The sequence below is a fragment of the Colletotrichum fructicola genome, assembly GCF_000319635.2.
Source record: "Colletotrichum fructicola Nara gc5 chromosome Unknown KSG_Nara_v1_contig07, whole genome shotgun sequence".
Lineage (NCBI taxonomy): Eukaryota > Fungi > Ascomycota > Sordariomycetes > Glomerellales > Glomerellaceae > Colletotrichum > Colletotrichum fructicola.
In genome coordinates this window covers 413,140-431,944 of record NW_027094057.1, presented here as the reverse complement: position 1 = coordinate 431,944, position 18,805 = coordinate 413,140, and the positions used below count along the sequence as shown (strand labels likewise).

The 18,805-nt window shown below is 51.4% G+C and overlaps 7 protein-coding genes across 7 annotated transcripts; 5 read left to right on the top strand and 2 right to left on the bottom strand.

The window, feature by feature from the left end:
- Window positions 1-2,412: 2,412 nt before the first annotated feature.
- CGGC5_v011780 (uncharacterized protein) lies at window positions 2,413-3,500 on the top strand (the record flags this gene model as incomplete). The annotated part of the gene is made up of 4 exons (XM_032027778.1): window positions 2,413-2,471; window positions 3,092-3,099; window positions 3,151-3,347; window positions 3,399-3,500. 4 exons carry the CDS (start codon window positions 2,413-2,415, stop codon window positions 3,498-3,500), a joined length of 366 nt encoding a protein of 121 aa, XP_031875892.1.
- A 1,308-nt stretch (window positions 3,501-4,808) lies between these two features.
- PNAA-0 (Peptide-N4-(N-acetyl-beta-glucosaminyl)asparagine amidase A) lies at window positions 4,809-6,677 on the bottom strand (the record flags this gene model as incomplete). Its single annotated transcript, XM_066152583.1, has 1 exon — window positions 4,809-6,677. The coding sequence occupies one exon, from the start codon at window positions 6,675-6,677 to the stop codon at window positions 4,809-4,811; it is 1,869 nt and encodes a 622-aa protein (XP_066008051.1).
- A 1,717-nt stretch (window positions 6,678-8,394) lies between these two features.
- Window positions 8,395-9,053, top strand: CGGC5_v011778 (uncharacterized protein; the record flags this gene model as incomplete). Its single annotated transcript, XM_032027780.1, has 3 exons — window positions 8,395-8,699; window positions 8,866-8,970; window positions 9,029-9,053. 3 exons carry the CDS (start codon window positions 8,395-8,397, stop codon window positions 9,051-9,053), a joined length of 435 nt encoding a protein of 144 aa, XP_031875872.1.
- An 892-nt stretch (window positions 9,054-9,945) lies between these two features.
- On the top strand, window positions 9,946-10,981 carry CGGC5_v011777 (uncharacterized protein; the record flags this gene model as incomplete). The annotated part of the gene is made up of 4 exons (XM_032027781.1): window positions 9,946-9,952; window positions 10,015-10,269; window positions 10,326-10,636; window positions 10,706-10,981. The coding sequence occupies 4 exons, from the start codon at window positions 9,946-9,948 to the stop codon at window positions 10,979-10,981; spliced, it is 849 nt and encodes a 282-aa protein (XP_031875893.1).
- A 308-nt stretch (window positions 10,982-11,289) lies between these two features.
- CGGC5_v011776 (uncharacterized protein) lies at window positions 11,290-11,919 on the bottom strand (the record flags this gene model as incomplete). Its single annotated transcript, XM_032027782.1, has 2 exons — window positions 11,290-11,758; window positions 11,813-11,919. The coding sequence occupies 2 exons, from the start codon at window positions 11,917-11,919 to the stop codon at window positions 11,290-11,292; spliced, it is 576 nt and encodes a 191-aa protein (XP_031875873.1).
- A 1,842-nt stretch (window positions 11,920-13,761) lies between these two features.
- On the top strand, window positions 13,762-14,470 carry CGGC5_v011775 (uncharacterized protein; the record flags this gene model as incomplete). Its single annotated transcript, XM_032027784.2, has 2 exons — window positions 13,762-14,046; window positions 14,102-14,470. 2 exons carry the CDS (start codon window positions 13,762-13,764, stop codon window positions 14,468-14,470), a joined length of 654 nt encoding a protein of 217 aa, XP_031875881.2.
- Window positions 14,471-16,325: 1,855 nt separating this feature from the next.
- CGGC5_v011774 (uncharacterized protein) lies at window positions 16,326-16,825 on the top strand (the record flags this gene model as incomplete). Its single annotated transcript, XM_032027785.1, has 4 exons — window positions 16,326-16,372; window positions 16,450-16,516; window positions 16,566-16,655; window positions 16,712-16,825. 4 exons carry the CDS (start codon window positions 16,326-16,328, stop codon window positions 16,823-16,825), a joined length of 318 nt encoding a protein of 105 aa, XP_031875874.1.
- Between the last annotated feature and the right edge of the window lie 1,980 nt (window positions 16,826-18,805).

Sequence of the window (18,805 nt, the reverse complement as noted above, 5' to 3'; positions counted from 1 at the left end):
TTACGAATAGAATGTTGTCAATGCCGCTGCTCGAACCCATAGACAGAACGGCGCGTGCTGTGGAATTTTTGGTGGCAATTGACGGTACCAAAACGCGGCCGGTACAGTCCCAACGCCTGGAAATTGGATATGAGTCACTTTTTTGACGACGACTTTGGCGTATTTTAGATCGCAGATGAAAGAATCGATACCACCGCAGCGGGAGATGATCTTGAAATTGTGGGGCCATATCCAAGCCTACCTCCCTGACGAATTTTCAGAGACGGCAGGCGTGCTGGCAAGCAAACAGCCCTAGGCCCGAAAAGAAAATGAAAAGGAAAAGAAAAGCGTTAACAGCCCTGGAAGGTTCCAAGAGAGACGGCGGACTTTCAAAGGTTGATCTCTGCTGCTGCTACTTACTTCTTCAGATCAAGACCAAATCGCTTACTGGTGGTGTCAGCACTTTGACAGCTGTTTACTGCTGCTCGTCGGCAATCTGATCATCCCTTAGGTGGCATAAAGCTGTATGTCTGTTTCTCGATATTCGCCTAGCACTGTTGCACAGCACAACTAGTGTCTGGTTCCAACAACGAGGCTTTCCGATTTGCCCTTGTTCCGAGACAGCCAAGACATACAGAGGCCAGTCTTCAAAACTTACGGCAGAAATGTGTTGCTTTCTACATCATGGCGTTGTGTAACGCAAGTATGTCATGTGCTGGTAATTTGGGCTAGATAAACGTAGTTCCCCCGCTCCCATTCCTCTTCTCTCCCCGTTCTGGAGGTTGCCATCAACAGTCCAGGAGTTGTTGCCATAATGCCTGGTCCATCTTCTACCATTATCACTTGCGTTTGAGCTCGCGACATTCTAAAACAGTTATTGATAGCATCAGAACATCCCTTGAGCAAATGCCGCCTGAACTGATCGAAAATGTCCTGGATAGCCTTCAACCTACGAACTTGATATCAACCATGCGGACATGCCGAAGCCTCCAAGCACTCTCTGGATCCGTCTTGCAGAGGAAGTTCTTCTTCTCCTACATGCTGCCACGGCTTGTCCTTTGCCTCATTGATTCCAGTGGCACCGCCGGGTTGGAAGGCGCAACCGCCCATATCCAACAAGTAGTTCTTACTACGCTGAAAATGAGAAGCCGATACCTGGCGGAAAGTCTAGAGGTCTTTGTCGCTGCGGAAATCTATACTGCGGAATTCGAACCACTATCATGTTTCAATATGCAACGAAGCCAAAGAGCGAGGACCCATGTTAATCGAGCATTTTGGAATGCCAGAATCAATCTACTTCATGCCGCTGCCATGCCTGGCGCCACGATGTGGTTCAGTTTTTGTTGGACCATGGCGCGAATGTGAACAATGGCGCCGCAGTGGGCAGCTCTCAAGACGGCTACGATTCCTTTCCTAACTTCACACCCTTTGAGTTGGCAATCGCCTCCCAAAGAACAAATACTGCAGTTCTTCTTCTGAAAGCCGGCACATCCATTGGTCGTGGACGGGAACTGGCTTTGGATGGGGGAGAGTTGGAGCTGATTCGATTGATTTTAGCTCATCATCCCGTCACTGCCAAGAGACCCATCGAGTCTGATGTCGGTCCTCCAACTTTTGGGACATTTTTAAACAATCGACGTGGATGGGCACTGGCTGGCAGGGTATACAGTGCGCCTCCAGCCGACGTGGTGTCCGAGCTGATACGCGTGGTGCCGACATGTACTTCAAGTGGAAGTGGGATGATTGCGACGCTGACCAGTCACTCATGCGTGCGATCCATCTTCACTGGGTTGAAGTAGCTATGGTCCTCGCCACGGAGTGGGCTGACAGGAGCTGCCTCAGTCAGTTGCTCGCCTGCAAATGGACCTCAGGAAACAAGCAGTTGGCATTGCGCTGTATCCATATACTCAAGGCCCGTTTCAATGACAAGGTGGCAGTCAATCGCAAAGAAAACATGGCAACTGCGGCTCAGCCAGGGGAAGCGGCGACGAGGACGACTTGATGCCATGTAGCGGTGAAGCTTTCGGTCATGTAATTGTAAAGTCTATTTTGCCGTCGGCGGTGTCTTGTTGGTCAGAACTCATTTACTCTCATCCAACGACCCCTACCCATTCCCACTGTCAAGTACCCAAGGGGGCTAGCCGCTCTCGGCAAACTCAAGCATCAAAGTGCGTGATGTCTGACGGGATGCGACGCAAGCAAACTTGAAGCAAACCTTTGTAATAAGTAGCTGGAGATGATGGCGCCAAGCCAGGTTGCTTCGGCTTCTCAGATAGGAATGAGGATAAATTTGTTTCAGGTGAGATATATGTAATCTACGGATGCACTGCGGCAGTTTCTCGTGGCGAGCACACGTAATTAAGATGAAAACCCCGGGCGGCTTTCAGCAGCAAGGATGTCGAAGCTAGTCGGGAGGTTGCGGAACCTCACAGGATGCCCTGGCTCTGGCCGGAGATTCGGAACTGTTCCCGTCTCGAGCCTGGCTTCGTTCGGTGAGAAAAAATCATCTCCGGCGGTTGGTTCCAAGACTTGAAGACAGGGCGCCCCGCTGTCATTGGACACCCACCCTTCCATGGCTCTGGGCCCGGAAGTGGGAAGTGAGAGCCCCATTTCGACATCGGCCAACCACAAACACACAAACAGCTGCGGCGGAGCCTCAACTCCGCAAATTCTGGTGCCGCACGTCGACCGTTGGGAAATGTTGGCTGGGATCAAATCCGCCCGCAGCTCCAGTGTGTCTGAGTGGATGGTAACGAGACAACTTGCGGGGGTTCTCTGCTGCTGATCAGGGGTTGAGACTGGAAACTCATTTCGCTAACTTGGCAATGGAGCCGGATGGGAATTTCTGAAAGCGGATTCTCCCTTTCCAACGGCCAGACACGAACCTCGCCGTGGTCGCTGCGTGCTCGATCTGCAAGGGTATTGACGGGCCGGGGCCAAAAACCGTTGCCGATCAAGCTCCCGTGGAGAAGCCGCGATTGTTGAAAAACCTGTCAACATCATCCTCGACACTACCTACCTTACCTTACCGACCTACGTATTATTGAACGGACGGGAAAACTGTGGACTTGACCGACGTGTCCTTGCCGAATCGCACTCATCAGTTGATCAGCAGAATCCGTGAGACCAGACTCCGCCACAACGTACGAGCAGCTGCATTAACAGAATCAGCTAGCGACCTGCGAGTTCCGCCCATCATGTCCACCACCCCCGAGAACGAGGCCACGCGCGCGGAGGAGCGGTCGCGCTGCTGGACCACCAACGTCGAAGAGAACGCTGCGGATGAATCGGAGCACCAGCACAGCGGAGGAGGATTCTTGTCCGGATTATCCGGCATCACTGTCACGACCGAAATATCTATTCAACCCGTATGTTCTCGCGATACAACGTTTACAACAAACTCGCTGACAGGCTCTCAGCACGAGGAGACCACAGAAACGACAACGACAACAACAACAGCAACGACAAACTCCGAGACTGGCCCGGGGAGTGACGACAAGAAGACGGAGAACAGCCATTAGTGAGACTGTTTGACCATCCATGGAAGTGGCAGGGCTGGGAGGACCATTGCTTTTTGTGCTTGGAGCCAGGATTGCGAGGGACACATATTGTGTAGCGTGCATTTTAAGAGCAAGTAATACATATCGGTTTTTCCCATCTTCAGTACTTTGCCTCGCAGCCGACAAGTCCCGAAAGAAGACAGGTAGGATGGTGGCCCAGCAATTTTGGATTCAGGTGCGGCCGCCCGTGGACCTACGCAGTACCACACGCATCTGGTTCCAGTAGATTGGGGAGCTTCGTGCCAGTTGCATGACTTTCTTTTGGACACGGCCGACAGCAAGCCTTGACTCTCACCTACAGAATGCCTCGTGTATCCCGCAGAGCGGCAAGTGGCCGTCCACAGTGCCAAGGTGGCAGCATCAGGCAGTCTAGCAGGTTCTTTGAAAAGCCTGCATCCGCAAACAAAAGAGCCTTGCATGGCCGAGCCGGTGGCCACGTCCTCTGCGCCCTCTTTGTTTTTGCCTTCTCGAAGTATTCATATTTCTGTCAGTCATCGAGTCCCTAATAACTCTGTCCATCTGTTCTGAGATGAATGCGGCGCGCCTCTTTTCGATTGCAACCATTCTGTTGCTCCCAACGTCTTTCCCCCTTAGGAGCCGCCAACATGCACAGCCCAATTGGCAAACAACTCACCTAACAAAGGTTACTTTTCTCCATGCTTTCTTTTAATGTTTGCGTACATTGCTAACCAGATCTCTCGAGAAGGCGCCGACTGTGCTCTGCGAAGCGCAACACCGGGTGTGATCAAGACCAAGTCCCATCGCCGTCTCAAGACCAAGTCAAGCACCAGATCCGACCAATTCAAGTTTGAAGTCCTCCATCCCGATGACGCGACAACTTGGGAGCGGGAAGTCGCCCTGCAGGTAACTGCGACAACCGTGTTCTACTGTTAGCGCCGATCAGGCGGTCGCCGCAAATACATATCGCAACCTGACGTCTAGGTCTACGACAGGAACAACAACAACCCTGCAAAGTGGCCCGGGAACAGCACCCAAGAGATCGAGGATGGCGATGAAAACGACGCTTCCTGGCGCTCGAAACCCTCCAAGAGACAAAGAGATGGTAACTATCAGGCTCCCATACTCCGGTCGCAGTTGGGATAGCTGCGGGTTGACGCTTGTGGTTCTTACGAGAGATTCAGACCATGTTTGGTCTTCGCAGACTCTGGCACCTTGGCCCTCATATTAACACGAAGAACGGTGTGAGCGACGAGTACGTAATGATGCAATCGTAAGTAGATAGTGAGGAGCCCAATTGCCTTCTATGAGCTACGTGTAAACTACTTCATGGTTTGCTGTCACAGTATTGTTGAATGCGCTCACATCTCTAAAGTACAGTTCTTTCGTTGTCTTTCCATCCGAGCCACTAAAGCCGAAAAGCTGCCTGGTCTGCCCAACCCCGGTGGTGACAGTATTGTCACCATACCGGGAGTAGTTGGCAGTTCCATTTCTCTCTGTTTCCAGGACACTTCCGACCCAAGCGCCTTTGAAGGCCTCGGCACCAGTGGGAAAGACTCCATCTCCGCTCATCTCGATCTTGAGGCCTTGGTCAAGCCGGGCCCATAAGGTTAGGTTGCCCGCCGGAAGATACTGCGTCGTTGTGTTACAAAATAGCGGGTATGAGAAGCTCGTCTCATATTGCCGACCCGTCAACTTTGCCGCTTCTTTCCCGGTGATTAAAAAGGTATTGATACCGCCGTATCCATTCAAGTACAATCCACCCGCATTAGAATATTCTAAGCTTTGAGACCATGTGGCTGTGCTGTTTCCTTTCTGAGTTTTCAGTGCGGAAGAGATTTCAAAATCTCTCTTGACGGAAATCGTGTAATCCAAGGTCTGATTGGAGCCGGTTGCGTTCTGGCTCAGGCTCTGCTGAAAGCCGACCGTTGGTTCTGTAATAGCTTTACCCAGAACGCCTGTTGTTATGCTTCCTTCGTCATCGAGCCACAAGAAGACCTTGCCGACGAGATACCAGCTGCTTTCAGTGGTGTTGGACAAGGTTGCCATTTTCCCGTCATCATTGAGCCCCACAACCTGTATGCCAAAAGTGTGCTCTTTTCCGTCACATAGCAGCGGTAACCAGGGACTGATGTCGATCTCGTGATCCCGTAAGTCAAATGCATCGATACCGACAATGGGCCTGTGTAATTGCGGCACGACACCACCGGTGAAAATGGTTGGGTACGGCCAGTAAACACCTGCTAGCATTCCGTCAATCAGGATCTGCACTTCTCGAAACGGCGAGTATCCCGGGTACGTGCCAACGTCTGGCTCGAATGCGTTAACGGCAGATTGTGGTACGTTGCTCCACCAAAACTCGTCATTGCCTTGAGCTTTCACGTTTGCCGAAAACACAGCTCTGTTCACATTTCTGGGAAAATTCAGGGCGACGCTGGCATTCTCCTCGGGATACGTCCAAAAGCTTGCGGTAACAGGGCTCTTCGCGGCGGATACCGGCAAAATTAAGTCTGCGGGTGGTTGCTCGGTTTCCAAGTCGGCTTTGAAAAATGTTGCGGTAAGGGTAGAGTTCAATAAGCCAGTGTAGATGTCGGTGATGACGTTGTCGAGCTGGAAAATCAGCGTCTGGGGCTCCCTCCACAGCGAGAGGTACGGGGTGACGTCCTTTCGCCAAGTCCAGGTAATGCCGTTTTGGGTGGGCTCGGCGGTGGAAGTCGAAAAAATGTTGACATTGTCTAGATACACGGTGCCCCATCGGTCGAATTGGCGACCCTTGACTTCGACAGTGAAGTTGATGACGACGCGGTCGAACTCAATGTCAGGGGGCGTGTAGTCGCCCACGAATGGGGAGCCGTAGCTGTTGGCGAACTGGTGATCCATCAGAGTTATGGTGACAGATTCGCCTTCGGCATGAAGAACAGGTTGGGCAACCTGGAAGCACTCCAGCAGGGGCGTCGTGGCCGGTGCAAGGGCGGGAGCGGCAGCGGCAGCGGTATCCATCTCGTAGGCAAGCCTCCCCATTCTGGCCAAACGATTCTCTTTGGCGGGGGTTCGGGAACCGATGAATCTGGCTTCATGCTGCGATGCGGGCTGGGCCTGCAGAACGGTGCCGTAGACTGATGCCGCCGTCGCGAGTCCGACCACAAGGGCCCTCAGCAGACGGCTCCCTGCGCATGACATGGTGAGCGAGGGTGAAGATGATGCGGGAATACAGTGGCTCGACTCTTGGCGCAATTGAGAACCATGGACGCGCGGGGTTTATGAGGGTGTCGCGTTGGCGTGATACACACGGCGGCTGTCCGGCACCGGCGGAGATGAAGCTCGTGGGCGCAACAATGGACGAAAAGGGCAGGTGACGTTGAGCCATGATAAGGTGCCATAGCGCGACAGTCCAGGCCACACTGATTGGCTCGGCTGCGTGGGGGCCGACTCGCAGTCGCTGCAGACGGGACACTTACGGAGGGAGGTACCTTACTCTCATTACCTGACCTAGGTACAGTACCTCAGTCGTTTGCTCGCTTCGGAGACGTGAAGATGAAAACAATGTTTTATTCTTTTTTCCTGTCCAGTCTTTTGCAATGCTTGCCTAGATTAAGGTACTATCGTGCACTGCGCCCACGCACCCTTGGTGGTCAATTGCCTCGCAGCACTTTCAGCACCAAGGCTAGTGCGCGATCGCCCGCCGATCGATCCACCGGGCTTCCGGGCCGTCAAGTCGGAGGAGACACCCGAGATTGGGGGCTTTCTGAAGCGCCTTGCCCCATAACTGAGCCGATCCGAATCCTGGCCGGCTTTGAAGAGCGCGGGACGTACGCTGGACCGTCCGACACATCCCTGTCCCAGATCTTGGGGCCTAGACTTCGGAACAAAAAAGGCAAGTCTATTCATTCCTAAAATCTCGCAATCGTACTTCTTCGCCAAGGCGCTCCACTGTCGTGACCTGGCTTCTCTCAGATAGTATTGTCGTTGTGATGCAGGCTGTTTCGGATGTTCGACTCCGGGAATGAGTTACTCCATAGCCCGTAACTACCCGTCCATAATCTGGTCTTTCCATTGTTGTTTCGTTCATGTGCAGAGAGAAATCATCCACAATTTTATGAGAATGCTTGCCAAAGGCAGCTCGTAATATACGAAGAAATTTTGAGGTCGCCAAAGGTATTACTGGATGGTCAGCATGCATGATCTGTTGTTGAGATATGCGCTTGGACGACATGAAAGTGAGTCGGGTCTGGCGAGTACCTTCCGGACTTTCCCAAGTAAGTTGGTACTCAACAAGCCTTATGCCATTCTAGAAAGCTCACTCAATTCGCATAGGTCGTGTACCTGGAGATATCCACGGTCCATGTTCACCCCACTCTTCTTGAAGTGTAGTAGGAATAAATCCAGGACACGCCAAAGAGTCTCTTCTTCCCGCGAGCCTGCGCTAGACTGTGTGCCTCTCAATCAGAGAGTTGAACCGGGATGAACGGCATTTGCCAGGACGAGGGAACACGGGCAGACCATCGTTGTTCATTATTCACAGTCTTGAACTTGAAAACCAGTATTGAGTGTTTTCGCTGAATAAAGAAAACAACATACGAAAACCAAATAAAGAAAGAAAGAGCATATCAATAGGTAGTTTCAATTCAAATTCAAAGCTATTGCGGCATCCTCCTAGTATGCATACTTGTCAGTCACTGTTGGCAATCAGACTTGAATCGTTGGCCAAAATCCAGGGACAATCCCTACTCGGCTCTCACGGAGGGAAACGGGGTGGGTCGAGAATGAAGACGGATGCTTACAAGCGAGATTACTTGTGGACCCAACTGCACTCAGGGGCAATGTGCTCTCAACCTCCAGAACTTTTTCCTGCAGTCGTTTGCTTTGCCTTTGCAGCAGGTTCCGGCCATTGACTCTAATGGGACGCTTAGAGAACGAGCAGCTTTCCACTCGCGGACAGACCAAGAGAAGGGACAGTTTCACACCGTCTGAAGCTAACGCCGCGACCCCGCTGCACGACCTCAAGTGCTCACCCAACCGGCCCGTCTCCCGCCACGGCCCGGGCTCTAGCCCCGATGCCCCTCGGTCGCTCGTAGTTCCGGTTCCGGTACCGGTGCCGGATTCGCCAGCGACTGGAGGTGGTCTCGCTCCGTCACCGCTGCCGGCATCCACATCGGCGCCCGCCGTGACTTCGTTCATCCCCGACCACAAGGGCTGTCCAACGTGCGCGCTTCACCAGCTTCAACGGAGACATACTTCCTTGTGGCATGCCCCCGGGGGGACACAGAGCATCATCCAGCTCGTAGTACAACATGCTCGCCGACCGTGGGAACAGCCCACGCTCAACGACGAGATAAACATGCGCCGGGTGTGCTCGCTTGTCAATCAGTACGCCAATTGCAACGCCAGCAGGCGCATTACATCATTGGAGCTATGCGAAGACTGCGAGGAAAGATATCTCTTTGAGATGGACTGATTCATGCATCCTTTCACCGTAAGTATATGCCCAATCATTGACTTCGAGTTTAGTCGCTGATCAGTGATCAATACAGAACTCCCATTGGCCTCTTTCAATGAAGTGGGGATCATGTGCAACTGGTTGGCCGGTGGTTTATAATGTCGTGGAGCTTCCATGGAATTCGCAATCATCGATGAATGTCAAGGCTCAGGAAATTAGACGACGGTCACATTTAGTGCCGCTAAATCACGCAACGCGCTTCTTTATGCAGACCTGCCGACTGCTCTAATCAATTCATTTGATATTTCTCGTGGATCATTTGCTCTGTTGCCACTTCGACATTGCTTACCGTGGCGTCTTCGTAACTTTGCTCATTCCGCTGTTCCGGATCTGTCCTATTCTTGTCACGAACGCAGTCCAGCGGGCACAAAGATGCCGATGTTCTTTACCTCAAACCCCCGAACAAAACTACAAAGAGGTGGCGTGTCCAATGACCGACGCTAGTGCCTGACTGAAAATTTTCGTTGGGCGCCTGGACATGTCGCGAGACCACCCAGAACCTTGACACTGATCGCAGATAGGTCCATCTGCTATATTGAGGGTAACACGGCGTTTTGATTGCTCAGAGCGACTTCCTGTTATGGTTTGTATGCAGCTAGTGCAGGGATATGTCCGCTTTAACCGCCAACCAACAGAAATCTGAGAAGACCAGGATGTCGCAGAGCGGCACAGTCACCCCTTCTTGGAGTCCGGATATAGAAACGGGTTGGCTTTCCCTGACAACTGAACAATCAAAGGCCTGCACATTGGTTATTGAAAGCTAAGCCCCAACTAATAAGTCAGCTGAACGGGTGGATAAGATTGCCCGGTCCGACGAACAACAACCTACCACTTGACATCCCTTCCTGCGCTCGTCTGCCCAGAACGCCAAACGCTGACACCAACTCACACAGTGAGCAGCGAGTTGTGAGCTGTGCCAGATCTCCACCATGCCTGCCCTTGGAAGCGAGGATGCGGCGTCAGTGAACCTAGCCAATAACCTTGTCTTTGTATCTCTTTCTCATCCTGGAGAGATAACAGCATGCGCTACCACGATCCGTTCCCACGCAGCTCGGACCGTCCATGCTCGTCGGCAGAAGTCCGTCAAGCGTCACCATCCTCGTCCCGAGAGTGACAGCTCGGATGACAAAAAGCCACATTCGATGACCCTGGTCAAGCAACGAGGGCCCATACCCCAACAATATTTTCAATCCATACTGTGGCCGAAGGAATTCGACCCTTTCGATTCGTTTCTTAGATCACTGGCTCCAAATGAGGATAAGCTGATCAGGGTTTGTAAGTGGCAGTTTCAGGATGGATCTGGGCTTATTTCCTCTAACCTTACGGTCTAGTCGTTCAGCACCGAGTGCTGAAAGCCATGTCATACCTTCCGGATCCAAAGATGTCGTATATATCAGATCTCGATAGGTTCTGGCATTGCGTCACTATGTACTGGGTTCAAACGGCGCTGTGGGACAGCGGCATGCTCGATAGCTTGTTTCTCTTGACCTGTCGGTATTTAGCTGACCGCGCTCCGGGCTGGAAGTCAGGATTCACACATCAAGCGCTGCATTACAAGCGAAGATGTCTGCGTGAGATTGAGCACTCGGAGTCATTTACTGACCACGTCATAACAACACGAATGGCTATCGTAGCCGATGAGGTACGATTGTACCCTCCTCTCGCATGTTTCAAAGTCTGAATGTGCTGGTAACTGACACGTCTACACAAGACCATGTTTGGAACCTCGACTCGGGTGGAGCGACATCTCCGAGAGGTTTGCGACCTGCTGCGGACAAGAGCGGCCAAAGAACGCAAAGAAGTCGTTGCTTTCAACAGACGCTCTGGAAATGTGTTAATAAGCTATACTCAAGGATGTGGTGGGAGTAGTCTTGGATCCGTGGGATGGAAGCTTCCAGATGCAGCTCCAGGTGATGAAGGTGAAATCGGTTTGGTGTTTTATCTCGGCAATGGGGATGCTTCAGCTGTGAATTTCTTTGCAAAATAGGTCACTGGCGGTTTCAGCATGGGGCTCAAAAGGGAGGTTCAGTGTCAATCAGTGACCATTGATGAATCATCTAGAACTTGGGAGAAACTAAATTATAGCGACTTCTGCATCTTCAGTGATGCAACCAGCCTCCGAGAGACAACTCATCCGGTCCAAATCTCCCTGTTGAATGTAAAAAGTGCCTCCAGCTCCCGATGACCAGTGAAACTATCAATCTAGGTGTCCTTAGCAGGATCCCTTAACCCTCTGACCAAGCCGACGTCTCCTGCTAGATCTCAATCGAGAATCGACTGAATGCTTTGCGGCACTTAGCATTGAGATATTCTTGAACCAAAGTCCTTCATTCTCCTCATTGTCTGCTTGAACTTGCTTTGCGTCGGGGTTTGTGGGATGACCATTGGGCCAGTGACATCTCCGTTGTCGCACGCGGGGTCCAGTGGCTTCCTCTGGCGCAAGTACAAGCCGCGGAGACCAGAATGGCCTCGAACTAAAGGACCTGGCTCAAGGATACTATCGTAGTCTTTTTCATCATCATCAAAGATGTCCTCGTCTTTGTTGCCGTAGCGCATTTTGCAAGCCATGCTCGAGACAACTTGGAGGAATTGAGTGACGGTCAGTGCAGGGTGGGCGAGTGCTGTGATGCTGTTCTGGTTCAGAGCCTTGGATAGCTGAATTACCCTTGCGAAGGGACTGACAGTGTTGCCTTCTGCGCTGTTGTATTGGTGATTGTTGAAGTCGCTCTTATCTGGGTCGAGAGATGGATATGCGTAGTTGGACCTGACTATCATCAGAAAAGTTCGGAGAGACGGATGGATTGGAATATTCTCTCACCTTCCCGGGCATTGAAATTTCTGCCGGAAGGAATTCTCGTGGTCTTGATATGAGATCAAGACGAAATCGTCATCACAGGAGTCGCAAGCGGTGATGAGACGGACCATGTTGATGTTTTTCGAGTGAGGATGCTGTTTAGGGATGATGTTGTCGTTGGCATATCTGCCGCCGGTTGTTTTCCAGCTTGCCTTCCTGATGTTGACGGATTTGTAAAATGATGGAAGTGGAATCTGAGCGAGACTTTTGCGAGCGACCTGGAGTGAAGTGGGTGACGTGAGTGACGTGATTCAGTGAAGTACCTGAAGGCAATGCCAATTGGGGCAGGAGCGAGGACACGACACAAGTCGCTCCTTCCTCTCCAAGGAGGCTTCTTTCTCTCTCCTGATCTGCGCTTTCGTGCATTGTCACTTGCCTCCTCTGGCACTGTGGGTCAAGGTGATGGATTCTAAAGAGCACTGTGCCTACACAGGCACTCCCCGCCGCTCATCAGGCAGTCTCAAGATCTGCAGCAAAGTCACTAGACCCAGGGATATTTGCACAGTGCACAGTATATTTTTTACTGTGCTGAAGCTATTCCCATCTCCCCGTCAAACGACCAGCGGGACGCGTAACGGACCATCTCAATATCTTCCCCTCTCAGATTTCAAACCTCATCTGTTTTCCTCTCCGATTTTTTTCGACTTCTTCCTGAGCATTGCGACCCATGCATACGAGCAGTCGCCGCATAACAAATACCTTAACCCATCTTTTGTGTTCCTTCCAAATACGTCGAAAGTCGTGAACTTCCAAGTTCCTTCCCATAAGTTCCCCACATCTAGCACTATCGCTACATGTATCCGACCCTACCAATTTCGAACGATCCAAGCAAGTAACAACGTTGCTATGAAGGAGACCAGCGGCAGTGTCTTCGGGAAGTGGACGGAGAAGTGGGAGGACGATGTCGAAAAGGCCAAAGCAGCAGAAGCTTTTCTCCAACGTCGAAGACGTGAGCTCAAAGCAAGAATCATCGCCATCCGCCGCAAGAGGAAGATATCTCCTAAGAAACAACATGAAAAGAAGCCTGCGAGGCCCGAGAAGCAGGCTGCCTCGCTTGTGCCAGCTGACAATCGGGATATCAAAGCACTGTCGGTATCGACTTATTTCTGCAGGAACGACAAATGCTAACTCTTCACGGAACCACCAGGCCACGCGGACACCGGTCGAAACGGGCCAAGAAACCTCCTCAGAGCTTGCTAAGGACGGTGCTGATCGCCAAGAACCGTAAGTACATCGATCTTCTGTTGGTCAGCAGAAGGAAGCGTACTCAGAGAGAGAATGTGGCTCAGGGCCACGATGGCGGCGCGGCAGCGAACTCTTGATAAACGTAAGAGGAGGACATGGTAGCAGGTCTTTAATGGGCAGCTGGACTGCAGGGTTGGTGATCTGGGCGTTGTTACGTAGGGATGTCGTTGTGCTCGAGAATTTGTTCATCTTCCGAATCGCAAGATTGAGTCGAAATCACTTTACGCCCGCAGTGTGACATTATAATTATTGTTGAGCATTTGCATGAGAAGGGCTGTTGAAATAAGAGAAACCAGCGCTAGGCAGGATCACGCGGGCGTCTTTCCTTATATTCTATACCTAATGAAGGAGGCTCGTATTAATTTGATTCGGTAGGTAGTTGGGCCAGCTGAAGTTGAAGTGCTGCTGGTGCTAGACACTCAGTCATCAATGCGGAAACCAACTCTTGCTCCCACACCATTACTTTGGTGAACTGGGTATACAAGAAAGGTCAAGTGCAGAAAAGAAACGAGATAAAAACAGCTTTATTGTCCAAGAGTTGGATAATTCGTTCTACCCGCAACACACAAGGCCTATCCCACCCTCAGAAAATCAGCCCTTCTGCTCGTTACGATACCTCAACCACTGCCGTTCCTTTTCATACCATTCACCGAGTTCAAATCCATCCAATGGTGTCTCTTGAGAATGCGACTTCGCCCGGCAGCGCTAAACTTACCCCTGCGCCCAGTCCGCAAAAGGATCACGCCTTGATTGAGTGCTCGTCAGAGGATGAAATCGCCACCAGCCCTGTCACGCTTGGCGGTCCCTCGAAATGTGCCTCTAGTTGCAAGAGGCGTCGCACGACCCTTCTCACGGCGCCCACGTCAACTTCTTCAATCTTCTTGCGTGATCCGCCCGCATCGCCTACCCCCACCCGCTATGCAAGACATTCTGGCCATGCGCGAAACTCTAGGGTTTGCACACTATTCAATTGGCTTTTGTATTTTTTTGTCACTAAAACTCTTCCAGGCCTCCGCAAAGAACCCGCGCAAAATTACCGCGGTCAAGAAGTCCCTCAATGACAAACCTCCTTCCCAGAGTACTCCCACAAAAGATGCACGCCCGTGGGACTACGACATCTATGACGTGATGGCGGAGCCGGAGATTCCGTCTTTCTCCTCTCCCACCGCAAACTTCGAACTTTGCGATGCCGTCCAAAGCTCCAGCTCGCCTGCTTTGACGTCGACAGCAGCTGCCCAGAGCCTACTCGGCAGCGTTGTATTCACGGCCGCAGAGATCTCTGCTATCATCCAAGATCTAGAAGATATCGAACTGCAGGAAGGAGACGAGAGGCTGAGAATGCATATCAGGATGCTGAGGGAGCGTCTTACGGAGTGAATATGACAGTTCTCGCCCGAGTGGAGACGGTCGAGCTGTGCGCGGCGCTTCAGCGGATTTGATCATGGTGGGATGAGGGCCTCTTGGCTTGGGATAAACGGATCATGATGTCGTGGAGGTTTGAGAGGTCGTTTACTGAAGTGTACAAACCTCTACCGTCCTGAGACTTCTCTGAATAATGTCCCTCAGTCAGGCACAAGGCCGTCCATGGTTGTTGTGGAATGCATTTATGAGGTGGTATTGGCCGCCTTCGTCAGAGACTTCAGCTTTGAACAGTTTTTTACCAGTGAATAGTTGCAATCAGCTTTCCACAATCTCATCAGTTAGCAACAGTCAGCAATGCTTGTACGAGCCCCCATGGCGATACAATGATTCTCTGATGAGACGCACGTAGCTCGTCTCTTCTAGTTCCTGAGATGTTGCTGATGCCGGCCGCGAATTAAGCTATCACCAGTCCACGAGTAAGGTCGAAGACTCCAAGTCAGCTGATGATCTCGCGGAAGGGCGCGAAGTGTTCTTGTCCCTGAGTAGCGTCATCGGCTCCGCTGTGGGGCATGCCAACGCGGGATCGGCAACTTCTCGCATGACCCGTAATCTCAATTCCCGGGTCACAATCGGCAAGCACCGAGTCGGCCTTGTCGTTTCAGGGCCGCCATCCCACATACCGTTTGACGCGCCACATGCCGTAGCTCACGGACGCGGGAGTGACTTCTTTAGGCGGTGATTCCGGTCTTCGGGTCCCACAATGGCGGAGACGGGGGCCGCGGGTCTCGTTGCCGTTGCCCGGCATTCGAACATTCTGGCGCCTTTCTACGCATGGCCCTACACTAAATATAGTCTAATCAGATAGTCGGGTCAGATGTTTCTCGGTTTTGACCCGCAGTAGCCCTAGGAACAAACAAACGAGAGTCGGAGATAAAACCAATAGAGGGAAATCCATCGCCGTCGAGCATAATATAAGAATAGTGCTGATGTCTACCCGCACGTCCACATGGTGCCCTCACGATGATCCAGACAGAACGTCATGGATCTGAGAAAGAAGAAGAATTAAACCTAACTCATTCGATCTTGTCTAGCCAAGGAAGGGCAGTAGACTGCTTCACCCCTGTGTACCCCACGATTCCCGAACATCCCAAACACGCCCACCTTTCCATGACATGGTACCACCAATTGCGGCTATGTTACCAACGTGCCACCACAGTCTCTAGATATCGTTGTTACGAAGTGGTTCAGGAGATTTACCGTAGGCATGTCCGCCGTATGAACAGCCAGTATGGGCCTCTGCATGCTGGGAGTGCGTCTCCCCTACGTCTTCGTGGAGAGATGTCAATGCCAGGGTCAAGAATCGTCCAGCTGGGTTCGAACTTGTGGACCAGCCTCAGTTCGCGACGGACCCCTGCCCACCCCATAAGTATCACAGATCGAGCGAGTTAGCCCTGAGTTGTACATGAGGCTCAGTCAACAGCACCTTGTTCTGACTCCCTTTTAGGGTCTCATTCGACCCGGAGATCTCCAGCCATGCAATGGGGGTAGAATGGAGAGAGTCCGGTGGGTCAGTGGAACTTCACGACTAGGAGTCGAATTATTCATGGTTCAGAAAGAGAAAGAGCTGTGCGTCGGAGGCTGAAGCAATTTCTTCAGATGTTCGCGAGTCAATAGAACAATGATTTCACATAGCCCGCAAAAAGACACCAGGAGGGCTTGTATAAATAGAGAGGCTTGCCGCCAACTGAATGGCATCTTCTTCACCTCACTCACTCACCCACATTCATTCATCAATCAATAGTCCCAACTCTTTTTTTCACCCCAAGTCTTCACTCTCTTTTCCTTAATTAACACCTTCAACACCACAAAAATGCAGTTCTCTACTATCTTCCTTGCTGCTGTCGCCTGTGCCACTGGGTGAGTCACCACACTGAACTGGGAGCCACAAGCCACGAAGTTACCTAGTACAGATAGCGACTAACTTCAATATGAAGCGCCGTTGCAAACCTTCACACTCAAGCTTGGTGCGTCACCAACGGTCTCCAGGACAACGACCCCAAGGTATGGACGCACCCTCTGAGTGAGATTGTGTTGAAACTAACAATCACAGAACTCCGACGCCACGCAGGCTGCCTGCGCCCAGTACAAGCAACGGCACACCGGAAATGAGCAATGGGACATTTGCCCCGACTGCGAGATCGTGAGCACTGTCATCCAGACACGTTGAATAACACTCCAGCTAACGTGAACCAATAGGGTGTCAAGGACAAGGACGTCCAGGTCTGCAACTCAGCTGCCAAGCACATTGGCGGTGACGAGTGGGAGGAGTACTGCATCCAATTCGGGGCTGAGAAGGGCAAGGCCAACTAAGTCTCTCACTCAGATGAACAAATCATGGAGGCAGGAGCATTTGCTGGAAGAGGGCTTTCGGTAGAGACTGCAACCCACCTTACCTTCAGACTAGATGAATGATAATGGGTTGCAAAATGATGTGAACGTTGGTGATGAAACGATGACAGAAATGGCCATCCAGTTATCGAATGCCTTGGATCTGCTCGCTTTGACCGGCCAAGACAACACAGAGTACCAAGACCGATCGGGAACCCCAAGAAGAGTCAACGATCCATGTGAAAACTTGGCACTGCAGGGATCGGATGATTAACTGATGTATACCGAGTGGTATGTAGCTGAGCCCTTGAGATATGTAATCTTGGCTATCAGAGTACGAACAATAGCCAAACAAGGGCGAGAAGCGACATTTCATTTCCTGTGGGGAGCGCGGCCCCAATCTCAGGCTTCTCATGGCTGAGATAAGACTGATGAGGGACTAGATGAGACACAAACCAGCCCGCAGGCAACGAAGCGGGGCTCTGCGACATGTCTGTGCTGGGCACTATTGCTTTTGACCACAGAAAAGAGTGCGGAGCTGAAAATACGGGCAAGCCTCTTATTAAAGGGGCTTTTTGCTTGAAGGGTCTATGATAGAGCCAGGGTCAAAATTACCTAGGAAGCGCCGCTATAGCCGTGCAGACTTCCTCTTTTCTCTTTTCTCTCTTTGTATTGTCTTTTTGCGGCTGTTTGAGATTCGATTCTGTATTGTTTGCACCTGTTGATCCCTTCGAGCGATGATCATTCAAGCCCGCAAAACTATCCACAAATGTGCTCTTACAAATATTTCGTTCAGAACGGAGATTATTACATAGGAGGCATTGGTTATGTCAAACAGTCGCATTTGAAGCAACAACATCGCAAATTTCCATTCAGATGGGTAGAATCTGTGGTGCCCTGCCAAGAAATGATTGGTTCAGCTTGAGGACACGAATGTTAAGTAGACGCAGTGCACTGAGTATACCCCTTAACTGAAATCAAAGACCCAAAACATCGGACTAAAGTAATCGCCTTTTGACTGACCCTTAGCAAGTATTGCCCCATGACGCTGCTGCGTCTTGTCCCCTCAAATATCGTCCTTCTTCTCAGCTGCTAGAATATGAGCGATACTCGAGTTGATTAGCGAAAGGGTAATGAAAGCATCATAGAGAGTGGCAGGAAGAAGCTCAGGGGAGAGAAGTGTAGCTAGTAGCTGGCGAACATATTTACCTGTTACCAGCCTCAGCTCATAGCTTTTTAAGTGACGGCTGCCCCGATGATGGGGGTTATCGAGACCCGCGACCAGCTAGAATGGCTTCGTATAGGCAACAGCCAATATAGTAAGGGTTGGGGCGTTGCTTTGTCTTTGGTCAAGCATATCCATCGGTGCTGGAAATACCACTGCTGTTACCAATTTGGACGAGTAAAATTGTGTTGATGACGCGTCACCATATGAATAGCCAGACTTGAAGTCTTGGCTGTCTCTCGTCAAAACATCCCAAGGTGATGAGAATTACAAGGTAATCAGCTCGCAGGTCCGGCAGGCATAAGATTACTACCACGGCAGGCTGTATATAAGCCGGAAATAGCTGGTAGTAGTTTGCTGCACCTACTTATGCTTTGAACCAAGGCAACACGCACTGGTCATTGGCGTTCTTTTGGCGGATCAGGTGTCTCAGTGCCGGATAGCGGAGAGGGAGTTGGAGGTCTCAGCGGTGTGTCTCAAGCCTCGCCATCGATTATCACCGGACAGCGCGACAGCCAAGCACCACCCGCAAGGGTGGTTTGTGTGTGAGTGTGGCATGTTGTGTAACCTCATCCATTCCCTCCGGCGGGTTCCTCCCAGTCCTTTGGCAGGGTAGTGGAAAGTTGCTTATTTTGGCCGATCTTTTGTTCTCGCCGAAAGTAGCGAGCAGGCCGTCTTCACTTGGTCTCCATCGCCGAACCTTCCCACTTCGTCATATTAAAACACACACATTCTCA